The 20,681-nt window shown below is 39.8% G+C and overlaps 1 protein-coding gene across 2 annotated transcripts in view; it reads left to right on the top strand.

The window, feature by feature from the left end:
* The window catches only part of LOC122810440 (hepatocyte nuclear factor 4-beta-like), a 954,244-nt gene that overhangs the window by 866,226 nt on the left and 67,337 nt on the right, over positions 1-20,681 (top strand). For both annotated transcript variants that reach the window (XM_044082058.1, XM_044082059.1), the window contains exon 8: positions 4,871-5,107. In XM_044082058.1, the coding sequence (XP_043937993.1) occupies positions 4,871-5,107 (237 nt within the window). The remainder of the gene's footprint in view (positions 1-4,870; positions 5,108-20,681) is intronic.

Raw genomic sequence — 20,681 nt, 5'->3', positions numbered from 1 at the left:
TCTTGAGAAGGAGAGCCCCTCACCATGGTCACAAGGGTCCGGTTTTGCAATGCATTTGGTTGAAGACATCCTGCTCCCTGTTCTAAGGGAGAAAAAAAGCTGACTGGGCCTGTGTTTTGTTAGCAACTGTCAGGTTTTCCCGTTTTTGTTAATGAATCCATTTTCTGTGAAAGCACTTCAGTAATCAAAGTCAAGTTTCCCATCTAGTTATTTGGTGTTCCCTCAGCTATGTTACTGAAAAGGAGCTGAGATCCATTGCAGTCACCACCGCCTTCTGCCATAGTAGAATGCCTGCCACCTTTAACCCACCTCTACTCCCTATTTTAGGGTTATATGAGAAAGTCTGTAAACTTGATATAAGGAATGCTGTTAAGGGGCAATGCAATAGTAAGAATAATTTAAGTGAGGAAGAGCTAAGCAACCTAATATTCCTTAAACAGGAAAATATTCATATCATGCAAACCAGCATTGGTGGCGGAATATATATGAATTTTTTGTTTTGTTTTTAAGTGGTTTTACCAAATAAAACAGCTTCTGCTCATGACCTTCTGCCTTGGATTTCTTTTTGATATAAATAGGACCTGCTAGAGTGGCAGGTATGTATCCCAGAGACTATTCCTTCTCTGAATCAGGCTACCCATCCATGTGAAGCAGAGTTCCTGCCTAATCGAATTCAAGTGCAACTTGGACAGTTGGATGGGGAACAAGAAATTCATCCCTGGTTTTGCACCTATGTCTCTAATGGACACAGGTAACCTGTAAATGGTTCATCTCCCAGGTCCCTGCTTGTAAATGTTTCACCTCCCAGGCCCCTGCTTACACTTATCAAGAGTACCAAAACTTGTCAGACAAATCCAAAAGCCCCTTGTGGTCGTTAGCCTAGTATACACCTATGAACCTATGAGAGGAGCAGTGTCTTCCTTGGATATGGAGTATATGTTTGTAGTAATTAGTTGGGGCAGGTAGAACAATTTCTTAAGTACAACTGACATATGGTGGTGGAAGGAGAATTCACTACCCATAAATATTCACATTTCCCAAATAAGATTATCAGCTGTGTGGAAAACATCCAACTAAAAGTATCACTGTTGCAGAGATGGGACTGTGGATTCCAGAAAAAGCTGGCCTAACCAATATGATGTGATGACAGAAAAGGAAGAAAGGAAAAATAAACAAAACGTTTTCAGTAACAATACTTGGGGCACAGCAGGGACTAACATCCGTAAAAACAACAATGCAAGAAATAAATGACACACAATCCTCTCATACACAAAAAACATATTTAGGACTGATCCTTGATCAAACATTAACATTTAGAAGAACAACAGTTAAAGTTCTGGGTCAATCAAAACTGTCTTACAAAATCTCCCGCCGCTTAATTACTGAAGGGCATGCATCTACTGGCCAAAATGTGCTTATTCCAAGGCTAGAATGTGCCCTCCCTCTGATCATTCTAACCCCCCATGCTCACACACACACACACACACACACACACACACACACACACACACACACACACACACACACACACGCAAACATGCGCACACACACACACACACACACACACACACACACACACACACACACAAACACGCCCGCGCACACACACACGCACACACACACACACACACACACACACACACACATATACACACACACAAACACACACACACACACACACACACACACACACACACACACACACACACACAAAATACTGCCACTATTCAAACAGCAGCAGAACAAGATATTAAGATTCATCTATTCCTCAAGCAGAAGGGAGCACCAGAGTGAAAACTTCCAAAATACTAAATGACCTGCAGTGAAAACTGCTGTACCCATTCAAAACTACATTACTAATCACAAGCCCCATTTACAACCTAACATACCCAGATCAGGACCATTTACAGTAACCCTCACGCACACCGTGTAACTGACAAAGCCTTCTGTAAAATCGCTCCAACCTCATGGGATACACATGGGCTTTAAAAGACAAAGGAACCAGTGTTGTTTAGCAAGCAATTACAGGCTTATCTCACTGATAAGGTTAAGTGTGTGCAATTACCCTTGCTAGCATAGTGCCACCTTTTCCTTCCCTTATAAAATGCAACAAATGGTTTTGGAACACTGCAACATGTAACATATGCAATGTTTTACTCAATTTCAAACTGTTTGCTCTAAATATTGTATATAGGAACACAACGTGTTTATTTACATTATACAGAAATTTTTAGATGCATATCAGTGTAATTTCGTAGAGTTATGCCATCTTTTCAGCTGCTTATATGTCAACACTGTAATCTCACTTTCTGCAAACTCAATGTAACCATGTTTCTGCCTCCAAGGCCAGTTCGTGGCTGAAAGGATCCTTGTTTGGTCCAACCATCTTACTCAGTTAACAAAACAAATGAACAAACAAGCAGACAGACAAACAGACAAACACTAATTGTTTTCCACATTTTCCCAGCTCAATAAGTACATTCTCTGTGGGGGGGTGTCCAAAGACAGCATCACTGTTTACAACATTCTCTGGGGGGGTTGTCCAAAGACAGCATCACTGTTTACAACATTCTCTGGGGGGGGTGTCCAAAGACAGCATCACTGTTTACAACATTCTCGGGGGGGGTGTCCAAAGACAGGATCACTGTTTACAATTTCTCTGGGAGGGTGTCCAAAGACAGCATCACTGTTTACAACATTCTCTGGGGGGATGTCCAAAGAGAGGATCACTGTTTACAACATTCTCTGGGGGGGGTGTCCAAAGACAGGGTCAATGTTTACAATAGGAGGGGACAGCATTGTAATCTGTGTTGGAGCCTTTATGTTATGTTGTAAGGAGTTAGTTCTGAGCTTTGATGCACTTTTTATGGTGGTGGAGGACTTGCATCTCATTGAAGCACCCATTGCATCTTAGGCATATTTGGTAATATGGGAACCTCTATTCCACACAGTGTAAACTAGTCATGAAAAAAATGTCCTTATTTTCAGATTTGAGTAACAAGAAAACCATATCTCTATCTGTTGTAGAACTGTCTAAATCTTGCATTTTGGAAGCAGGCATGTTTGGTTCCTCTGACGTTTTTGAAACAGGTAGATGTGTATCAAAATCATTGCCAACTGTGTGAAAAAAAATCCATTGCAGAAGGGAAATGCCCAGTCTGAGACTCCTTTGTTGTTATTCATTTAGAGCACATTTTCATATGCTTGGCAGCATCCTTACATCTTATCTCCTCTTTAACTTTATTTTGCTCCTGAAAGGAGAAATCTTCCTGTGAGCACCATTAAGCATATTTTCTCCCAAACAGAGAAATCTTGTAAGGATATCAAAGGAGAAGAGACAGCTGACTATTTACATCAGTTTCCTTACCCATAATGCATTTGTGCTATGTTGAGTTATCCTACTTAGAGGAAATGGGTGAAGAGGGTGTCTTGGTTTCTCATTGTGGAGGAAAGGTAGTTGAAGGGCATCTAACAAATAATCTTGACATATAACTTAAGTAAAAATTTCTAGCATGACATGTTGATCTGGCAGAAATAGGACCAGTGCTCATTCCTGGGCCTCTACCAGCGCAATCCTTGTGCTCTATCCTGAAATACTGCTCATTGAACCTGAAGTAGAATTTCCCTGTGGTCTGGATCTGTGAGTATGGACAACGGGAAGAGCAAGCTCTAGCCATTTTATAATTTGAAGGAGTTTTGTGTAATAACTTAAGTGACTCCTTTTTTCAGGATACTCCTGCTTTATAGAAGAAATATGCCCAGGTTCAGAGGAACAAAGTAGTCTAAAAGTAATTGCCCCTTAGTGGTCCTTCTGAAGCCTTCAGTGAAGTTAGGGACATTGATTTTTCTCTACCTAGAAAGCAGCATAGGTGGTGATTCTGTTTCACTCCTTTACACAAACTCCAATTATCCCAGTTAAAGGACCTGTCAAGGATGTTTCACCATTTCAAACTAAAGTTGAAGGAACTTTTTTAAATTTTATGTTTTAGTTTTCAATTCCCTTCTTGCAGACATGTTCTGCCTTTCTTTGTTTAGGCATGAAGAGCGTGCCTTGCCATTTTCCATTGGTTGTTTAGTTTTACATGATTTCTTTGGCCCTCGTGTCACCCAGCATTTCCTCCAGTAAACATGCCAGCAAGGTTTTCATCTGGTTATTTTAGTAGCCTTACAGCTCAAAACTATTAATACATTTCAGAGTCCCATGACTTAAAACGCACTGCAAATGAAGTAATTTAGGGGCAATTGATCAGCACAGGCATAAATACTGAATCGTAACCCTGGATATTATTCACTCCTTCATCCATCCATCCATCCATCTAACCATTATCAACACCTACTCCATTAAATTCAAGGTCTCAGGTGGCAGTCCATTTTGCTAAGCAATGGGAACAAAGCAAAACCAATCTTGGCAAAATGTTAATCCACTGAGTGACGCATACAGTTCCACATCCACAGATTCACGTAGAGTTAGTGGCAGTTTTGCTGCTGCAGTTTGTTTGGCAGCATAACTAAAGAATATGTTAATAAACTGCAAATCTACAAAGTCATTCTGGTGTAACTTTTATCCAAGCTACTTTGAGTTAAAGTCTGAAGTGGGGGCAGCTTGTGTCCATTTACAGACACCAGTTAAATGAACCTCACCATATCCCCCAGCACTTATTCCCACCAGAAGACATTACATCCACACAAGTGCATTTTTTCATTGACAGATGCTGCCATAGTTTTTCTTTACTTTGTTGTTCTGAATTTAGACTCCCTTCAACAGATCAGCTGCAACCCATGGTTTGCTGACACAAATACTCTGTAAAGACTGGGATAAATTCTGAATATCCATAGCTGCTATTTTTAACAAACACATTTTTGGTTTCAGATTGTAAAGGCCTGAGTGATCCTCTAAGGGTTAAAAGCATGCGTTTCAGGATACAGGTGAATCTGGAAGATTACATCAGCGATCGACAGTACGATTCGCGAGGGCGATTTGGTGACATTCTACTCCTCCTACCACCTTTACATAGCATCACTTGGCAGATGATCGAGCAAGTCCAGTTTGTAAAACTCTTTGGCACGGCACGGATTGATACTCTACTGCAGGAAATGCTACTAGGAGGTAAGTCTCAAAATAACTGTGCTTTTTTACTTGTCAGCCAAAGGCTAGAGATCAGTGTGTTATTCTGTGAAGAGCTTAATGATGCTACTGCATGGATGGAATTTTTATTTTCCCTTGTAATGGTAAGGCAAAAAATTTAAAGTACACCTTTATCTTTTTGATTATATCTGTGAATTTTGCAATGTCTATAATGAGTATGAAGCATAACTCTCAACCTCTAAGTGCATGAAATCAGAACAGAGACAAAAGTAAAGGAGGAGCGAAGGGCCAAAATCTGGGATCAATTTTAAATATTGTTCTTATAAATCCAGAAAATCGCTAGAGTAACTGATTTTGCATTAAAAAACATTTTCTGAAATATATGTCATTACTTACTGACTTTAATCATCAGTGATTTGCTACAAAAACACAAATTTTATGATTAACAGACCAAAAATATTAAGCAAAATTCTGGACAGTTCAGAGGTAAGATCTGAAGAGACCTTTTTTTCATTGAATTACTCTGTTTCAAAGTGGTGATAGTCTCTTCCTATTCAACACAGGTATTGTATTTGTTTGACCTGAAAATCATAATGTCAGAGTAATAATTAGCCAGCCTGTTGTGGGAGAAAAATTGATTGTTATGTAAAAGACAGAACGTAGCACAGTTGTACTGTAGTCAGGTGCTTGCTTGTCTGAAAGCCAGGATTCCAAGACAACTGAGAAACAGCATAGCTGCTACACAGAGGTTCTCATTCGCAAATTATGTTACAATCTTACAGTGAGGAAAATGGGGGGCTTTGGAGCATAATTCCTCCCCACCCCATGCAAGTACATAGCACAATGTGCTTTGTTTCATTTTGTTTTTCTGTGCTCTCTTCTGTACTTTACTGTGTAGCACATGCTAGTGTTGTGCATGCAAGATTTGAAAATGCGCATTCCAGTGTCAGCATAGACTTGAAAAGTAAACATACTACAGTGTGCAGTGCTGTAAACATACTACAGTGTGCAGTGCTGTAAACATACTACAGCGTGCAGTGCTGTAAACATACTACAGCGTGCAGTGCTGTAAACATACTACAGCGTGCAGTGCTGTACACTGAACACTGAGGCAAACAAAGAAGTTTGTTTTGTAAAATGTCCCGAGATACTCTGGGGAGGGCATGTATATAACAGGATGTTCAAGTTTCATGACTTGCATTCTGCAAAATAAGTCTCGTGCTTTTGTGCTGCCATCTTCCTTTCCCCGTAGGTGGAAGTAACTAGAATCTTCCTCCAGGAGACAACTTCCAATCATTGTATTGAAGAAGTATTTAACGCTACAGTTTCATTGATCATCTGTACCTTGGTGGTGCTGCGGTAGCATTGTCGCCTCACAGTAAGACGTTGTCCTGTTCGATTCTCAGCTAGAGCGTCTTCTGCATGGAGACATGCATGAATGGGCGAACCTTCATTGAAGGTTGTGCGTCAGGGCCGGCAACTCAGCACGTAAAAATCTACTGCCAACCATTAGAGGACCGGAGTTCCGCTGTGGCGCCCCCTAACCGGGAAAAGCCGAAAGACACAACAACAACCTTGAGTAAGTTATTGTGATGGTTAACACTTTCCTAAAGTATAATGAGTGAAATTTGTTAGTAAATCTTCAAAGTCACTAAGTATTGTTTAATTATTGGTCATAATAAACTTGCATATAGAAACTTATTATAAAATTAATTATTGTTCATGTTTTCCATCTGCATTGTTTTGTCTATTGGTTTCCCTACTATTTGTAAACCATAAACTCAGTGAGTTTCTACCTGGTCGAGTACAGTTCCCTGAAGCTAAATTCCCCCATTACTGTTCTTTATAGGAAATCAGTGTTGGTTTGGTTTCTCTGGGCATTTTAATTCTCTGGTGAGGATCTGTTTAAATCCTTTGGGCTCCATCACAGTTCCTTCACATTGTGCATCAGATATATAATATAATATAATATAATATAATATAATATAATATAATATAATATAATATAATATAATAGTCTCAACTTGAATGCTATGGTGAGAATTACTGTACACTTTCAGTGATAAATCCAATGGACTCATTACAGATTCTTCATATTGTGCACCCCATTTTACTATTTTTTCCTCATCCAGTCACCCCATATTTCCTGGCATCACATATATAGTACAAGTTCTAGGTTTCTGGATTAAGGTTTAATCTTTTATAGAGAAAATCTGAATAAATATTGCTGTAATGCTTAAAATGACTTCATGATATTTTCTTTGCATTATATCTCCCATTCAGTGGTTAGAACTGCCTAATAACCTTCCTTGTGTTACCTACACTGTCTTCTGTTCTTTTCACTTTAAACTGTTGCTTAGATGTTCACTAACAGTTATTTATTATATGCTAGAGAGATATTTTAATTGCATATCAAAGTAAAATGCTTAGCTGTTCCATTGCTATTAGGTTGTATTTCTTATATGGATATTCTGATTGATTTATTGATTGAATGATTTAAAATTTGGTAACCAGGGTAAGTGGTCTGGTAAAAATGACTATTTTCAGACACAAACCAGACGCCAGAAGAACAAAGAATGTAATACAATAAAAAATGCTAACAAAAGTGAAAATATGTCATATAACAAAAATTCTTATCAAAAGTGAGTGCATAGAGAACGGTAACAAGAAACTATTTCAAGCAGTGTTGAAAGATGTACAATTTTTCACAGTATTTACAGAGTTCTCTTAGCAGAATGATATTTATATGCAGTACTTGCAAATATTCCAGTCACAATTAGTCTATAAACCTAGAGCAACTTTCCCAGTGTCACAAAAGCAGTTACAGGCAGTTTCCTGTAGCAGACGTTCCTATGCATAGGATTCGTTTTTCATGCCAGTTAGCTGGACATTATATCCTGCATCTTGCTGAGGCTTATTGATGTTTAGTTAAACGTGATTCTTTGTGACCTCAAGGACATTAGTACGACAGGCTTGCCTGTCAGAACTGCCTCTTTAAGTTCTCACAAATTTATATCCATTATTTTAGCAATGCTGTGCGTCCACATTAGTCTCTGCTACCCCTTTTACTTTTTCCTTTGATCTTTCTTAAGCCTGTCCTTGCATTAAGCAAGCACAGTATATGAGTCTCTTTTTACTATCAAGCCTTCCAGATAATACTCTGGATTTATTTCCTCAAGTGTGGACTGATCTGATCTTGCAGTCCACAGACCCTTAAATATTTTATCCAACATCACATTTCAAAGCACTGGTTTTCCTTTGCACAACCTTGGTTATATAGTCAAGTTCTTACAGCCATATGATACTACTGGAAAAAAAAAACATGCCTTTGATTGTAAGGACCTTAGATGTTATTGTGATGGCTTTGCTGTTTAAAAATTTACCCAGAATTGCAATACATTATCTTCAAACAAAAACAAGTGTCTTTTAACTTCATGGCTGCAATCATTATTAGGAAAGTTCAGAAAAATAAAATTTGCCATTTTTTTCACAGCTTCCCCATCTGTCTGCAAATAAATGATAGGGATGGCTAACATGATTTTTATTATTATTAATATTATTAAAGTTAAGCAACAGGCCATTGCACTTTCTATTTTCACCTTCATCAACAAACTCGTTAACTCTTTATATTCACTTTCATCCTTCAGGGTTGTATCATCTGCGTATCTCAAGTTGTTAATATTTCTTCCAGCAATTTTAATGCCAGCATAGGATTTATCAATCCAGCATTTCTCGCAACAATATTCAGTCTTGTGATGCTTCTTTCCAAATGTTGAATGAGTCCGTTATTCCACATTCAGTTCTACCTGTTGTTTCTTATTCTGCATACAAACACCTCAGGAAGCAAATAAAGAGATCCAGCGTCCACATTTCTATAAGAAATGGCCACAGTTTGTATGGTCTACACAGTCAGAGGCTTTGGAATAGTCAGTAAAGCAGAACTAGTTATTTTGTGAAAGTCCCTTACTTCTCCATTATCCAATGGAAGTTAACAATTTCATCTCCGTTGTCTATACCCTTTCTAAAACCAGCTTTTATATCTGGTAGCTCTTGGTCCACATCCTGCAGGAGTCCAGTTTGCAGTATCGTGAGCATTACCTTCCTAGCATGTGAAAAAAGTGCAATTGTTTGAAAACTTGAAGAATGTTTAACATTGTCCCTTTTTGGGATCAATATATTAACTGAACCTTTTCAATCAAATAGCACTGTAATTTTCTGCAAGTTTGCTGGCAAATTCCCAGAAGTACTGTAACAGCATCATTTTGCAGGATTTTAAATAATTCAGCTGGAATTCCATCATTTCCTGTGGTTTTACTTTTAGCAGGATTTTGTAGGATCCTTTTAACTTCATTCTCCAGACACTTTTCTTGTTTTTTTTTTTAATTTAATTCTAAATTTTGCAATAAGAAGCTGAAAGTTTGACCTACAGTCAGCTCTAGGTCTTATTTCTCCCAACTGTATAATTAATCAGATTTTACTATTGATCATCTGTTGAAAGCCACGTGTAAAGACTTCTTTTGGACTGTTTTCTATGACTAGTGAATTATCCAGGCAGAATTCATTAGACTATGTCGTGTTTCATTTCATAATCCAACGCCAAAGCTGCCCATGATTCTGCATGTACGTTGCCTAGCAACTTCTGCATTCCAGTTATGTATGATGCATGTAAAATCATGTGCATGCGTGCGTGTGTGTGCACATGTGTGTGTGTGTGTGTGTGTGTGTGTGTGTGTGTGTGTGTGTGTGTGTGTGTGTGTGTGTGTGTGTGTGTGTGTGTGTGTGTGTGTGTGTGTGTGTGTGTGTGTGTGTGTGTGTGTGTGTGTGTGTGTGTGTGTGTGTGTGTGTGTGTGTGTGTGGTTTTGCTCCAAATGTTGCTGTGTACCCTCATAAAATTCAGATTCTTTTTCTTCAGTGTTTGCATATGGGGCATAAATGTGTATCACTGCAATACTGAATGGCTTCATTTGTAGTCTGATTGAGATCGTTTTATAGGTTTTTAACTGTAACCAAGCACTGATTTCAATAACTTCTTATCAGAAGCACCATAACAGCTCTCTACTCCCTGACATACAACATCCTATCCAATATGGACAAAGCCAACCTCACAGGAACGGTCTTTATTGACCTCACAAAAGCCTTTGATTTAATTGACCATAATTTACTATTTGACAGATGAAGTGAAATAGGCATTAGTGACAACGCAAAGCCTTGGTTTGCCGATTTCCTCACCAATAGATCCTTCAAGGTGAAAAGAGGCACCAGTACCTGTGAAACGGCTCCTGTCATGGACGGACTCAATCGGGGTTCCAGTTTAGCCCCTTTTCTCTCTTCCGTATTTATCAACAAATTCCCATCGTCGATCATTCTCAGATACCCATAATTCTTTATGCAAATCACATGGTCATCTGCAGGTCAAGCAGATCCCACTCTAGTATACAAACTCAGTCCCAAGATGACCTACAAACCCTCAACCAGTAGCCAATAGGCCAGAAATGTATACTCACTTCCTCTAAAATAAAATCAGTGCCATTTGGAACCAACCAAAAATTAGCCAAAAGCATCCAGCGTCCTTAATATTAAAGATGTTAACAATACCACCGTAGAAATTTCCACATCCTTCAATACCATCACATTTGGCTAGACCAGTCTCTTAGCTTTCAACTACACCTTCATTACATACACAAAAAGATCAGCACACTACTGGATCAGCACAGTACTGGAGCAGCACACCACTGGATCAGCACAGTACTGGATCAGCACACCACTTTTCTGGGCAAACAAGCTATTGCTTCTTCTGTTCAAACCAGCCAAAACTGCCACAGGAAAAGGAATACTGTTATCAGCTCGAATATGGACTACCCATTATAGCTGCAGTCTCAAAGAAAAATGCCACCACCTTACAGCCATTTCTAATAAAATCTGCCAGTTCATTACTAGCTCCCACAGTAATGAACACCAGTGCCAAACTCTCACCAAACTTAAATGACTCACAGTATATTTGAGAGCGAGTTTCCTACTAGAATAATTAATTCACCAAGCCCTTTTTCCTGAGATATCTCTCACTCATAAAAGTTTCAGCAAAACCCCCACATATAATCTCAGGGATATCTCTTAATCTCAACCCACCTCACTAACTCCAGAAAGTAAACTTTATTGCACTGACCGTGCATTGTCCATCCTAGCACCTAAATGTGGGACTCCATTCCTCTCTCAATCCAAGATGTTCTGAAGTACTTGGTGTTTAGACAACAGCTCAAAGGACATGTCTTCACCCAAACAAAGTGCAGCTACACTCACTCAGGTCACCTTACATGAACCCTACAGCTCTGTCACATGGCCCTTTATCCCTGTTTCACACTTCCTTATCTCCCTGCAGCTCTGTCACATGGCCTTTTATCCCCTGTCACATGGCCCTTTATCCCTGTTTCACACTTCCTTATCGCTCTGTCACATGGCCCTTAATCCCCTGTCACATGGCCCTTTATCCCTGTTTCACACTTCCTTATCTCCCTGCAGCTCTGTCACATGGCCCTTTATCCCCTGTCACATGGCCCTTTATCCCTGTTTCACACTTCCTTATCTCCCTGCAGCTCTGTCACATGGCTCTTTATCCCCTGTCACATGGCCCTTTATCCTGGTTTCACACTTCTCAGGTCACCTTACATGAATCCTGCAGGTCTGTCACATGGCCCTTTATCCCGGTTTCATACTTCTCAGGTCACCTTACATGAATCCTGCAGGTCTGTCACATGGCCCTTTATCCCGGTTTCACACTTCTCAGGTCACCTTACATGAACCCTGCAGCTCTCTCACATGGCCCTTTATCCCAGTTTCACACTTCTCAGGTCACCTTACATGAATCCTGCAGCTTTGTCACATGGCCCTTTATCCCGGTTTCACACTTCCTTATCTCCCTGCAACTCTGTCACATGGCCCTTTATCCCTGTTTCACATTTCTCAGGTCACCTTACATGAATCCTGCAGGTCTGTCACATGGCCCTTTATCCCAGTTTCACATTTCCTTATCTCCCTGCAGCTCTGTCACATGGCCCTTTATCCCCTGTCACATGGCCCTTTATCCCTTTTCACACTTCCTTATCTCCCTGCAGCTCTGTCACATGGCCCTTTATCCCCTGTCACATGGCCCTTTATCCCGGTTTCACACTTCCTTATCTCCCTGCAGCTCTCTCACATGGCCCTTTATCCCGGTTTCGCACTTCTCAGGTCACCTTACATGAATCCTGCAGCTCTGTCGCATGGCCCTTTATCCTGGCTTCACACTTCCTTATCTCCCTGCAGCTCTGTCACATGGCCCTTTATCCCCTGTCACATGGCCCTTTATCCCGGTTTCACACTTCCTTATCTCCCTACAGCTCTGTCACATGGCCCTTTATCCCCTGTCACATGGCCCTTTATCCCGGTTTCACACTTCCTTATCATATCATGTCATCTCCTTATTCGCTGGCTCCCGTTCATCCTACTTCCCTCTTCTCTTTGCATCTCCTTCTCACACTTCTCATCTTCCCTCTGCATGCTTCTCACTCCTTTTCTCTGTCTCCTCCCCATCCTTTCCAGCAGCTATTCTCACTTGCCTCTTCTAATGTCTTCATACCTCTCTAATGTCTTCATACCTCTCCTCTAATGTCTTCATACCTCTCTAATGTCTTCATACCTCTTCTAATGTCTTCATACCTCTCTAATGTCTTCATACCTCTCTAATGTCTTCATACGTCCCTGTATAATGATATGCTGCTATCATTGTAGCACAAGCCATCTCATTCATTATGGCTACATCTTATCCAAAAAGCTCAGCTAAGCAAAATTCTATTTTCCCATTTATGTTTTGACATTGTTAACTGCTTCCTGAACTAAGCCTTGTATCATATTCTTGCATCTGTAAATATGTATATATATTTGCTTTTAGCATATCCTTGTATCTGTAAATATGTTTTGTTCATTTCTTATGTGATCCTATTCACCCAGGCTGTGCCTGCAAATGGTCCATTGAGATCAGTGCACTATCCCAGTAAGCAAATATTAATAAATAAATAAAATAAACTATGAAACATACTCCATTTATTCTGTAAGATGCATGACCACAGTAGAAGAGCTGATTATCTGATGTGAAAGGACCCATCCAATCCATTTTAACTTCACTATTTCCAAATGTTTATTCTAGTGAAATAATTTCTAACCACCAGGAGGGCGGGAAGAGAGGGGCAACTGATCTAGGCCAGAGTGCTGTGGAGGTGAGATCGGCCTCTCCTAATCTCTGTTTAATGCAATACTGCTTTTAAAAAATGGTACTGCATGTGCGGTGAAGCCTGAGCGTTATAGCACTTCATGAGTCCTAAACTATAACAACTGCATTTTACCAAGTAGTTTGCTACAATTTAAAAAGAAGATTTTTTTTTTTTTTAAACTAAGACATATGCACCATAGCACTATTTGCAGGCAGGATATAAACTGTAGCAATTGTTTGCTACAGTTTAAAAGAAATAAGGATTTTTTTAATTAAATATGTTGAAGGAGAATTAGGGACAGTGCAGAGAAACAGAAGCTGAATGGCTGGGGCAGGCAGGAGGGTGAGATGTGTCATGTATCCGGACACATTTTTGTTTTTTGTTTTTTGCTCTTCACTTGAAGAGCTGGGTGGGGCGGGGTGAGGCATTGTTTCTTAGTACCTTGTTGAACCAGTTACGCTTCTCTTGACCACATCAAGTTTATCTTGGTTTACAGTTCTTATTTCCCAAGTTCCAGTTGTGGATAGTTATTTGCAGCATCAGATTTTCATTTTATCTCTGAGCACCTCAGCAGATGGATACCCTTCCAGTTTTCATCTATCCACATTATAAATGTTAGCACTACTCAACATAGGGTCTCATCTTCCAGTGTCATTTTGACATGCAACTAGTTGCCTTTGTCCATGGCGTTTTCTTGACAAAAAACACTAGAGTGGCTTGCTGTTACATTTTCCAGTGAGCCATCTGATCTCTTCACCTTAATTTGCCTGACTTGGGTGGCTCTACACAATATGACTCATAGCTTCAGTGAGATACACAAACTCCTTTACCATGACAAGAAAACAGTTCAGAAAGGGGCGCTGTTACTTTTTTCTTTGGTTATATTTTTTATCTGTGCCTTTACCCTAAATCGTGGCTGAAAATGGTGATCAAAATGAGTCAACATGCCCATTTAACAAAATAAATAAATACTTAAACACTCTACCTAAGTTTTTTCCAAAGTATTACATCATTATACAGTTAACAAATCAAGCAGGTAATTACCAAACTACTCTGTGTATTCCTTACGTATAATAGCACTTGTATTTCTTACTAGTACACTAGATTCTGTTTAACATTTTTGCTTTCTTAGTTTCTTCCTCCTATAAAATATGCTATATAAACTCCAAATTGGCAAGGTCATGCTGCCAGCAAGCTGAGCAGGTTCGCCCAAACGACCCTCACCCCAGAGGCAGTCTCCAGTTCATCCAATGGCATCCCAAGGTGTTAGAAAAATATGTAATAGTAATATGCATGTTTAGTGCATTTAGTGCATTTGAGATTTAAAAGGGTCAATACATTTATTCTGTTCACACTGCCTGAATCTGCACATCCATTAGAAACTTAACAAGAAGCATTCTATTTTATGCTAATGTCAGCAAATAACAAGAAGTAATTCATTTCTGCTAATGCCATGAAAATTAACAAAGGGATATTGATTTCTGCTTCTGCCATGAGAAAACATGCAGCTGCTAGAAGCCATTGATAAAGAAAACAATAGATGCTTGAAAGTTTAAACCGTAGTCAGCATTACTTTTACTGAAGCTAGAAATGTACCTTGAATCTAGGTAAAATGTAACACATGTATTAGAACAGTACAATAGAAGAACTGAAATGCTGAAATGGACTGACATATACCCAAGGCCAGGTTGTTTTTCTCAAAATGTTTTTTTTAAAGAATGACAGATATTTTTAACTACGTCAGCAATAGAATGTAACATTTTCTATGTGACAGGAAGAGAACTGTATAAGTATAACCTACTAGTCATTAATCATTTAGACAAACCCTGTGCATACATGCTTTGTCTCCTTGCTGCAAGTAATAAAGGGTGCCTTGCTTGAACCTAATGTGAATTGGTCTTTGAAGTTTTTTCCTTTGACAGATTGGTCCTTCGGACAGGAATCCTCTCTTCACCTCGGATCAGACGGGCTAGGTGGTTGAAACCGTATGGAGAAGAAACCAAATTGTTTTTTCTTATCCGAAAAGCCCTCCGACTGAATTGTCATTCAAAAGAGGCCAGCCACTTTCTGATCTGTGACTGAAGGATGGGTCTCTGCGAATTGGTGATCAATCACGTGGGCTCAGGTAACGTGAATCTACTTTTTTCTGTTTTCTGTTTTAGATCAGGGACTAGATGTGTATTGTTTTTGTTAGACTGTATTTTTCTTACAAGTCAGGGACAAAAAAGATTACTGTCTTGTCATAGATCAGGAGAAACAGAATAAGTAGTCAGTCATTCTGAACAGACTATAACAAAATCTGTGGTACCACATTAAAAAATAAGAAAAGTTACGTAACGATAAAAGGGTAGAACAAAATGGGTAATAATTGCACAAAAAGACCCCAAAATCCATTAACAGAAGATGCAAAATACATGCAGTCGCAGCACGCCGACAATATTAAATATTATTCAAAATAGGTCAATAAGTATGAATTCGATGGAAAATTAGAAAAATCCTCGCTTATCAAACTTGTTAAACAGCACAAAACCGATTCCAAAGGTCGGGTAAAAAAGCAACGTAAATTAGGAATTCCTCAGGCACACAGATGGATTGAGGAAGCAATGTTTTTAGACAAGGAGGACAATAACTTAGTAATAGCATCAGCACCTCTGCCTCCCTTATCGGAATATGAAGCAAGTGAACAGGTTAGTCCACCCCCATGATATCCTGTGGTCACTGAAGATAGAGGCATTATGAAAATAAAACCGTATATTGGAGATCCCATCGAGACCAGGTCTCGAACAAAGGCAGGTAACTCAAATGAAGGCATCGAGTTATGGCAAATGGTTAAGAATTCATGATCTATAAGTGAAGGAGAAGAAATATGTCCACTTATAGAAGTACCCAACCCTTAGGCAGGTCAGGACAATCAGGACCCAACTATTTTAGTGTATAGACCTTGGACTCTGGAAGACATCCAGAAAGCCACTGAGGGAATTCCCCATCCAAAGGTTAATTTTAGAAAATTCTCAAAAGATTTACAAGGAATGAGGCGGAGTTATAACTTAAATGGAGAAGAGATAGAAAAAGTAGTTAGACAAATTGTAGGGCCAGATTGGCATATGATTAGTGGGAACTGGAAACCCCGTGACTCTGCACAAAGACCCCTCCCACATAGCAATGCAGAATTAGACACTAGAGTAAAAGGTCTTACAGACCGCATCTCTGAAAAATGGAAACCTAGGGCAGACTGGACTTGCATTAATCAATGCATCCAACAAGAAGGTGAAACTATTGACCGGTATTATGCCAGACTATTAGAGTGTTTTAATAACCACTGTGGAATGCAGGTTCCTGAAGATCAAACAAAAGATTCCCCATATGAACAGCAGTTAAAGAATGCATTTTTAAAGGGCAGTATTGCACCTATAAGCAGTTTTATTACAAAACACATGGTAGATCATCGTACAAGCAGGTTACAGTCATTACTTGAATATACTAGGCATGCCGAAAGGCATTTTAATAGCAAAAAGAAAAAGAAAGCTCAAATATTTTCTGTAGGAGATGGAGCAGAAGTTTATGTAGTACAGTCTGGGAAAAAGGGCAAGAAAAATGCACAGGGAAACAAACAATCTGATCAACGTTCAGAGGACTTTGAAGGGTGAAAGAAAAGGGGTGAATGTTTTAAATGTGGTAAAAAGGGACACTTGGCAAAGGATTGCAGGAAAAATAAGAAGGCAACAACGGAAGACAAGAAGGGTGAGGACTGACTATATGGTAGTCAGGAATCACTAGAAGGGGCTAGTGAAGAAGGGACAAATGAGAATGTGATAGAGGGAGTAGAGGAAGTGCAGGAAGTTAGTGACACTGAAGAAGATGAAATATTAGACCTAGCTTTATTGAGCTTGGAGCTCTATTTAGCAGACACGAAACCAGAAGTTGCACTTTTGGTAGAAGGGAGGGAAGTCAAATTTTTGTGTGACTCAGGGGCATCACGAACCCTGATACATCCCTCCAAACTACCAGAAAACACAGAGACACCTGATTACATACTGGTTAAAGCAGCTAATGGACAGCTGTATCGGGAGCCTCTCTCCCGTGACATTGCAATAACTGATCCAGTTTCAGGATTGACACAAAAAAGCAAAATTGCTGTTTCTGCAAAATGCCCAGTAAACCTCTTGGGCAGAGACCTCATGCAGCTATTTGGTATAGCAGTAGTCCCAACCATGCAGGGTATGGAAGCACAGCGATAAACTGATACCTTTGCAGTGCAATCGGAGGGTGAAATGTTTTATTGGTACAGCCGGGACTTGGTTACAAATGGTCCAGGGACTGTAACCGAAGACTTAATGAACGTAGCTGTCAGCAAGTTCCCCTCCCTTGACATTGATAAACAACAACTGTTGCACTGTACCCTGTATTATTATAACACACCAGGACCTGATAAGGAATATGAGCAAGAATTGTTTAAGGCAGGTCAGGACAATCAGGACCCAAATAGATTGACATTGCGTAACCTGTACTGGGACACAGAAGAGAACAGTGTAGCCAGCTGTTCATTGCCCCAGGAGTTCTTTGCACTTTAGAAAATTAAATCGATTACCACATGTTAGCTTAACCAAAAACAGAAATATAGAATGGGCAGACCTAGGAGAAAAAGTCACGAGATGGGAAAAACAGACAGAACTAGAACTGTCAGAACAGGGAATACAAATACAGAAGTTGAATTGGATAACTCAGACCAACCCATCTGTGCACTTGCAGTCTAGCGAGGACAGCTGATTGACACTCCTGTTAAAGGAGGAAGAAAATGCCTTACGAAATATACCAGAGACCCTCTGGTCAACAGGAAAATCAGATGTAGGACTTATTTGTACAGCAGGACCAGTTACTATCATGCCAAAGTCAGCATTTAGACCACAAAAGAGACAGTATCCCTTAAGAAAAGATGCAGAGGCAGGGATAAAGCCTATTATAGCAGCCTTACTTAAAGGAGGGATACTAATAGAATCTCCCGATTCACCATGTAACACACCCTTATTTCCAGTCAAAAAAGCAAATGGAGAATGGCGTATTGTCCAAGATTTACAAGCTGTAAATGATGCAGTAATACCAAGGGCACCTACGGTGCCAGACCCACACACCCTGTTGAATGATTTAAAACCTCAACAGAAGTATTTTTCTGTGGTAGACATCAGCAATGCATTCTTTTCGATACCGATACACCCTGATAGCCAGTATTGGTTTGCATTTACATTTCAGGGGAAAAGGTATACATATACACGACTACCACAGGGATATTGTGAAAGTCCAACAATATTCTCACAAGAAATGGCAAGCAACTTGGCGGGATTCACCCCACCAAGAGACAGTCAGATTTTACTTTATGTTGATGACATCTTGCTGGCAGCCCCCACCCAGCAGGATTGTAGAGAAGATACCATAGCACTTCTACAATTCTTAGCCGCTGAAGGACATAAAGTAAATAAGAGTAAACTACAGCTTTGGAAAAAAACAAGTTAAATACCTGGGATATGTAATATCCAAGGAAAGCAGAACATTAGATGAGGACAGAAAAATAGCAATTTTGCAAGCACCAAAACCCACTACCAAGAAGGAAATGATGTCCTTCCTGGGTACAACTAATTTTTGCCGGAGCTGGATTCCAAACTATGCTTTGGAATCTGAACCTCTGACTGACCTTATATATAAGAAGCCTATGGCAGCACAAGATTTATTGCAATGGACACCAGAAGCAGAATCTGCTTTCTGCAAACTAAAGCAGTTAATAACATCCTCATTAATTCTGGGATTACCAAACTACCATAAATGTTTTTTCCAAACTGTAGATTGTAAGCAGGGTTACATGACATCAGTACTGACAACAGCAGCATGGGGATAAGCAATGCCTCATTGCTTACTATTCATCACAACTAGACCCAGTGGCATGATCCTTACCCCACTGTGTACAAGCAGTAGTTGCAGCTGCAATGGCAGTACAGGCTTCGGCCTCAGTAGTCTTATTCCACCCTCTCACTTTGAGAGTACCTTATGCAGTCGCAATTATTTTACTACAAGAAAAGGTGGCATATTGTTCCCCTGCTAGGCATCTTTCCTGTATGACTATATTGTTGAGCCAACCTCATATGACAATTGAATGATGCACGACTTTAAACCCTTCTACTCTGCTCCCGACCCCTGCAGACGGCACACCGCACCGCTGCCTGAAGGTGATTGAGCAAAAGACACTACCTAGAAAAGATCTCACAGATGTCCCCTTGGATGATGCCGAGGTGACATACTATGTGAATGGCTCATGCAAAAGGGGTCCTACAGGACAGAACCTAGTAGGATATGCAGTAGTTTCTGATACCGGGATTATAGAAGCAAAACCTTTACCACACAACTTATCTGCACAGGCAGCAGAATTAATTGCCTTGACACGGGCATGTACCTTAGCAAAGGGTAAATGTGTAAACATTTTTACCGACAGCCAGTACACTTTTTCTACTGTACATGTTTTTGCGCAACAGTGGAAAAACCGAGGAATGATAACATCTACTGGCAAACCTATAAATCATGCACACTGTATCTTAGATCTTTTAGAATCTATTCAGTTACCTCAGAAAGTAGCTATTTGTAAATGCACAGCTCACACCAAGCAACAAGATAGGATTTCAAAAGGTAATACGAGAGCTAATACAACTGCAAAACAAGCAGCCACAGAAGTATTTCTTTTAAATGAGGAATTACAACCCTCTGAGATTTTAGACTTAGAAATGTTAAAAACAATGCAGACACTCACTACGCAAGCTGAAAAACAACGATGGGTAAAATGAGGAGCAATTCTCGAAAAGGGGCTGTACATCTCTAGAGAAGGGAAACTGATACTACCATCTAATTTGTTTAGATGTGCAGCTTTGTTGAGCCATGGTCAGTGCCATGTCTCAGCAGGAGGGATGGTACAGCTGGTGAACCAGGTGTTCACAACGTACGGATTTACAAACTACTCTAAAAAATTTTGTTTGACGTGTCAGATTTGTAACAAACATCATGCACAAGGGGCATTAAAGCCCAAGCAAGGGAGTTTCCCTACACCACTATATCCGTTTCACACTGTCTGTATGGATTTCATAGAATTGAACAAATGTGAAAATAAGAAGTATTGTCTTGTCATTGTAGATATGTTTTCCAGATGGGTGGAAGCCTTTCCAACCAAAAATCCAGATTCAGCCACAGTAGCAAACGTTCTTGTCAAATAAATCATCCCTAGATTTGGCATTCCGGAAAGGATCTACAGTGACAATGGTACACACTTTGTAAACCAAACCATACAGCAGTTAAGTAAGCATTTTGGTATTTCTTTA

Source organism: Protopterus annectens, chromosome 8.part1 (assembly GCF_019279795.1).
Source record: "Protopterus annectens isolate FY-2018-M chromosome 8.part1, PAN1.0, whole genome shotgun sequence".
Taxonomy (NCBI): Eukaryota; Metazoa; Chordata; order Ceratodontiformes; family Protopteridae; genus Protopterus; species Protopterus annectens.
The sequence above is the reverse complement of the archived record's forward strand: the minus strand, read 5'-3'. Positions and strand labels throughout refer to the sequence as shown.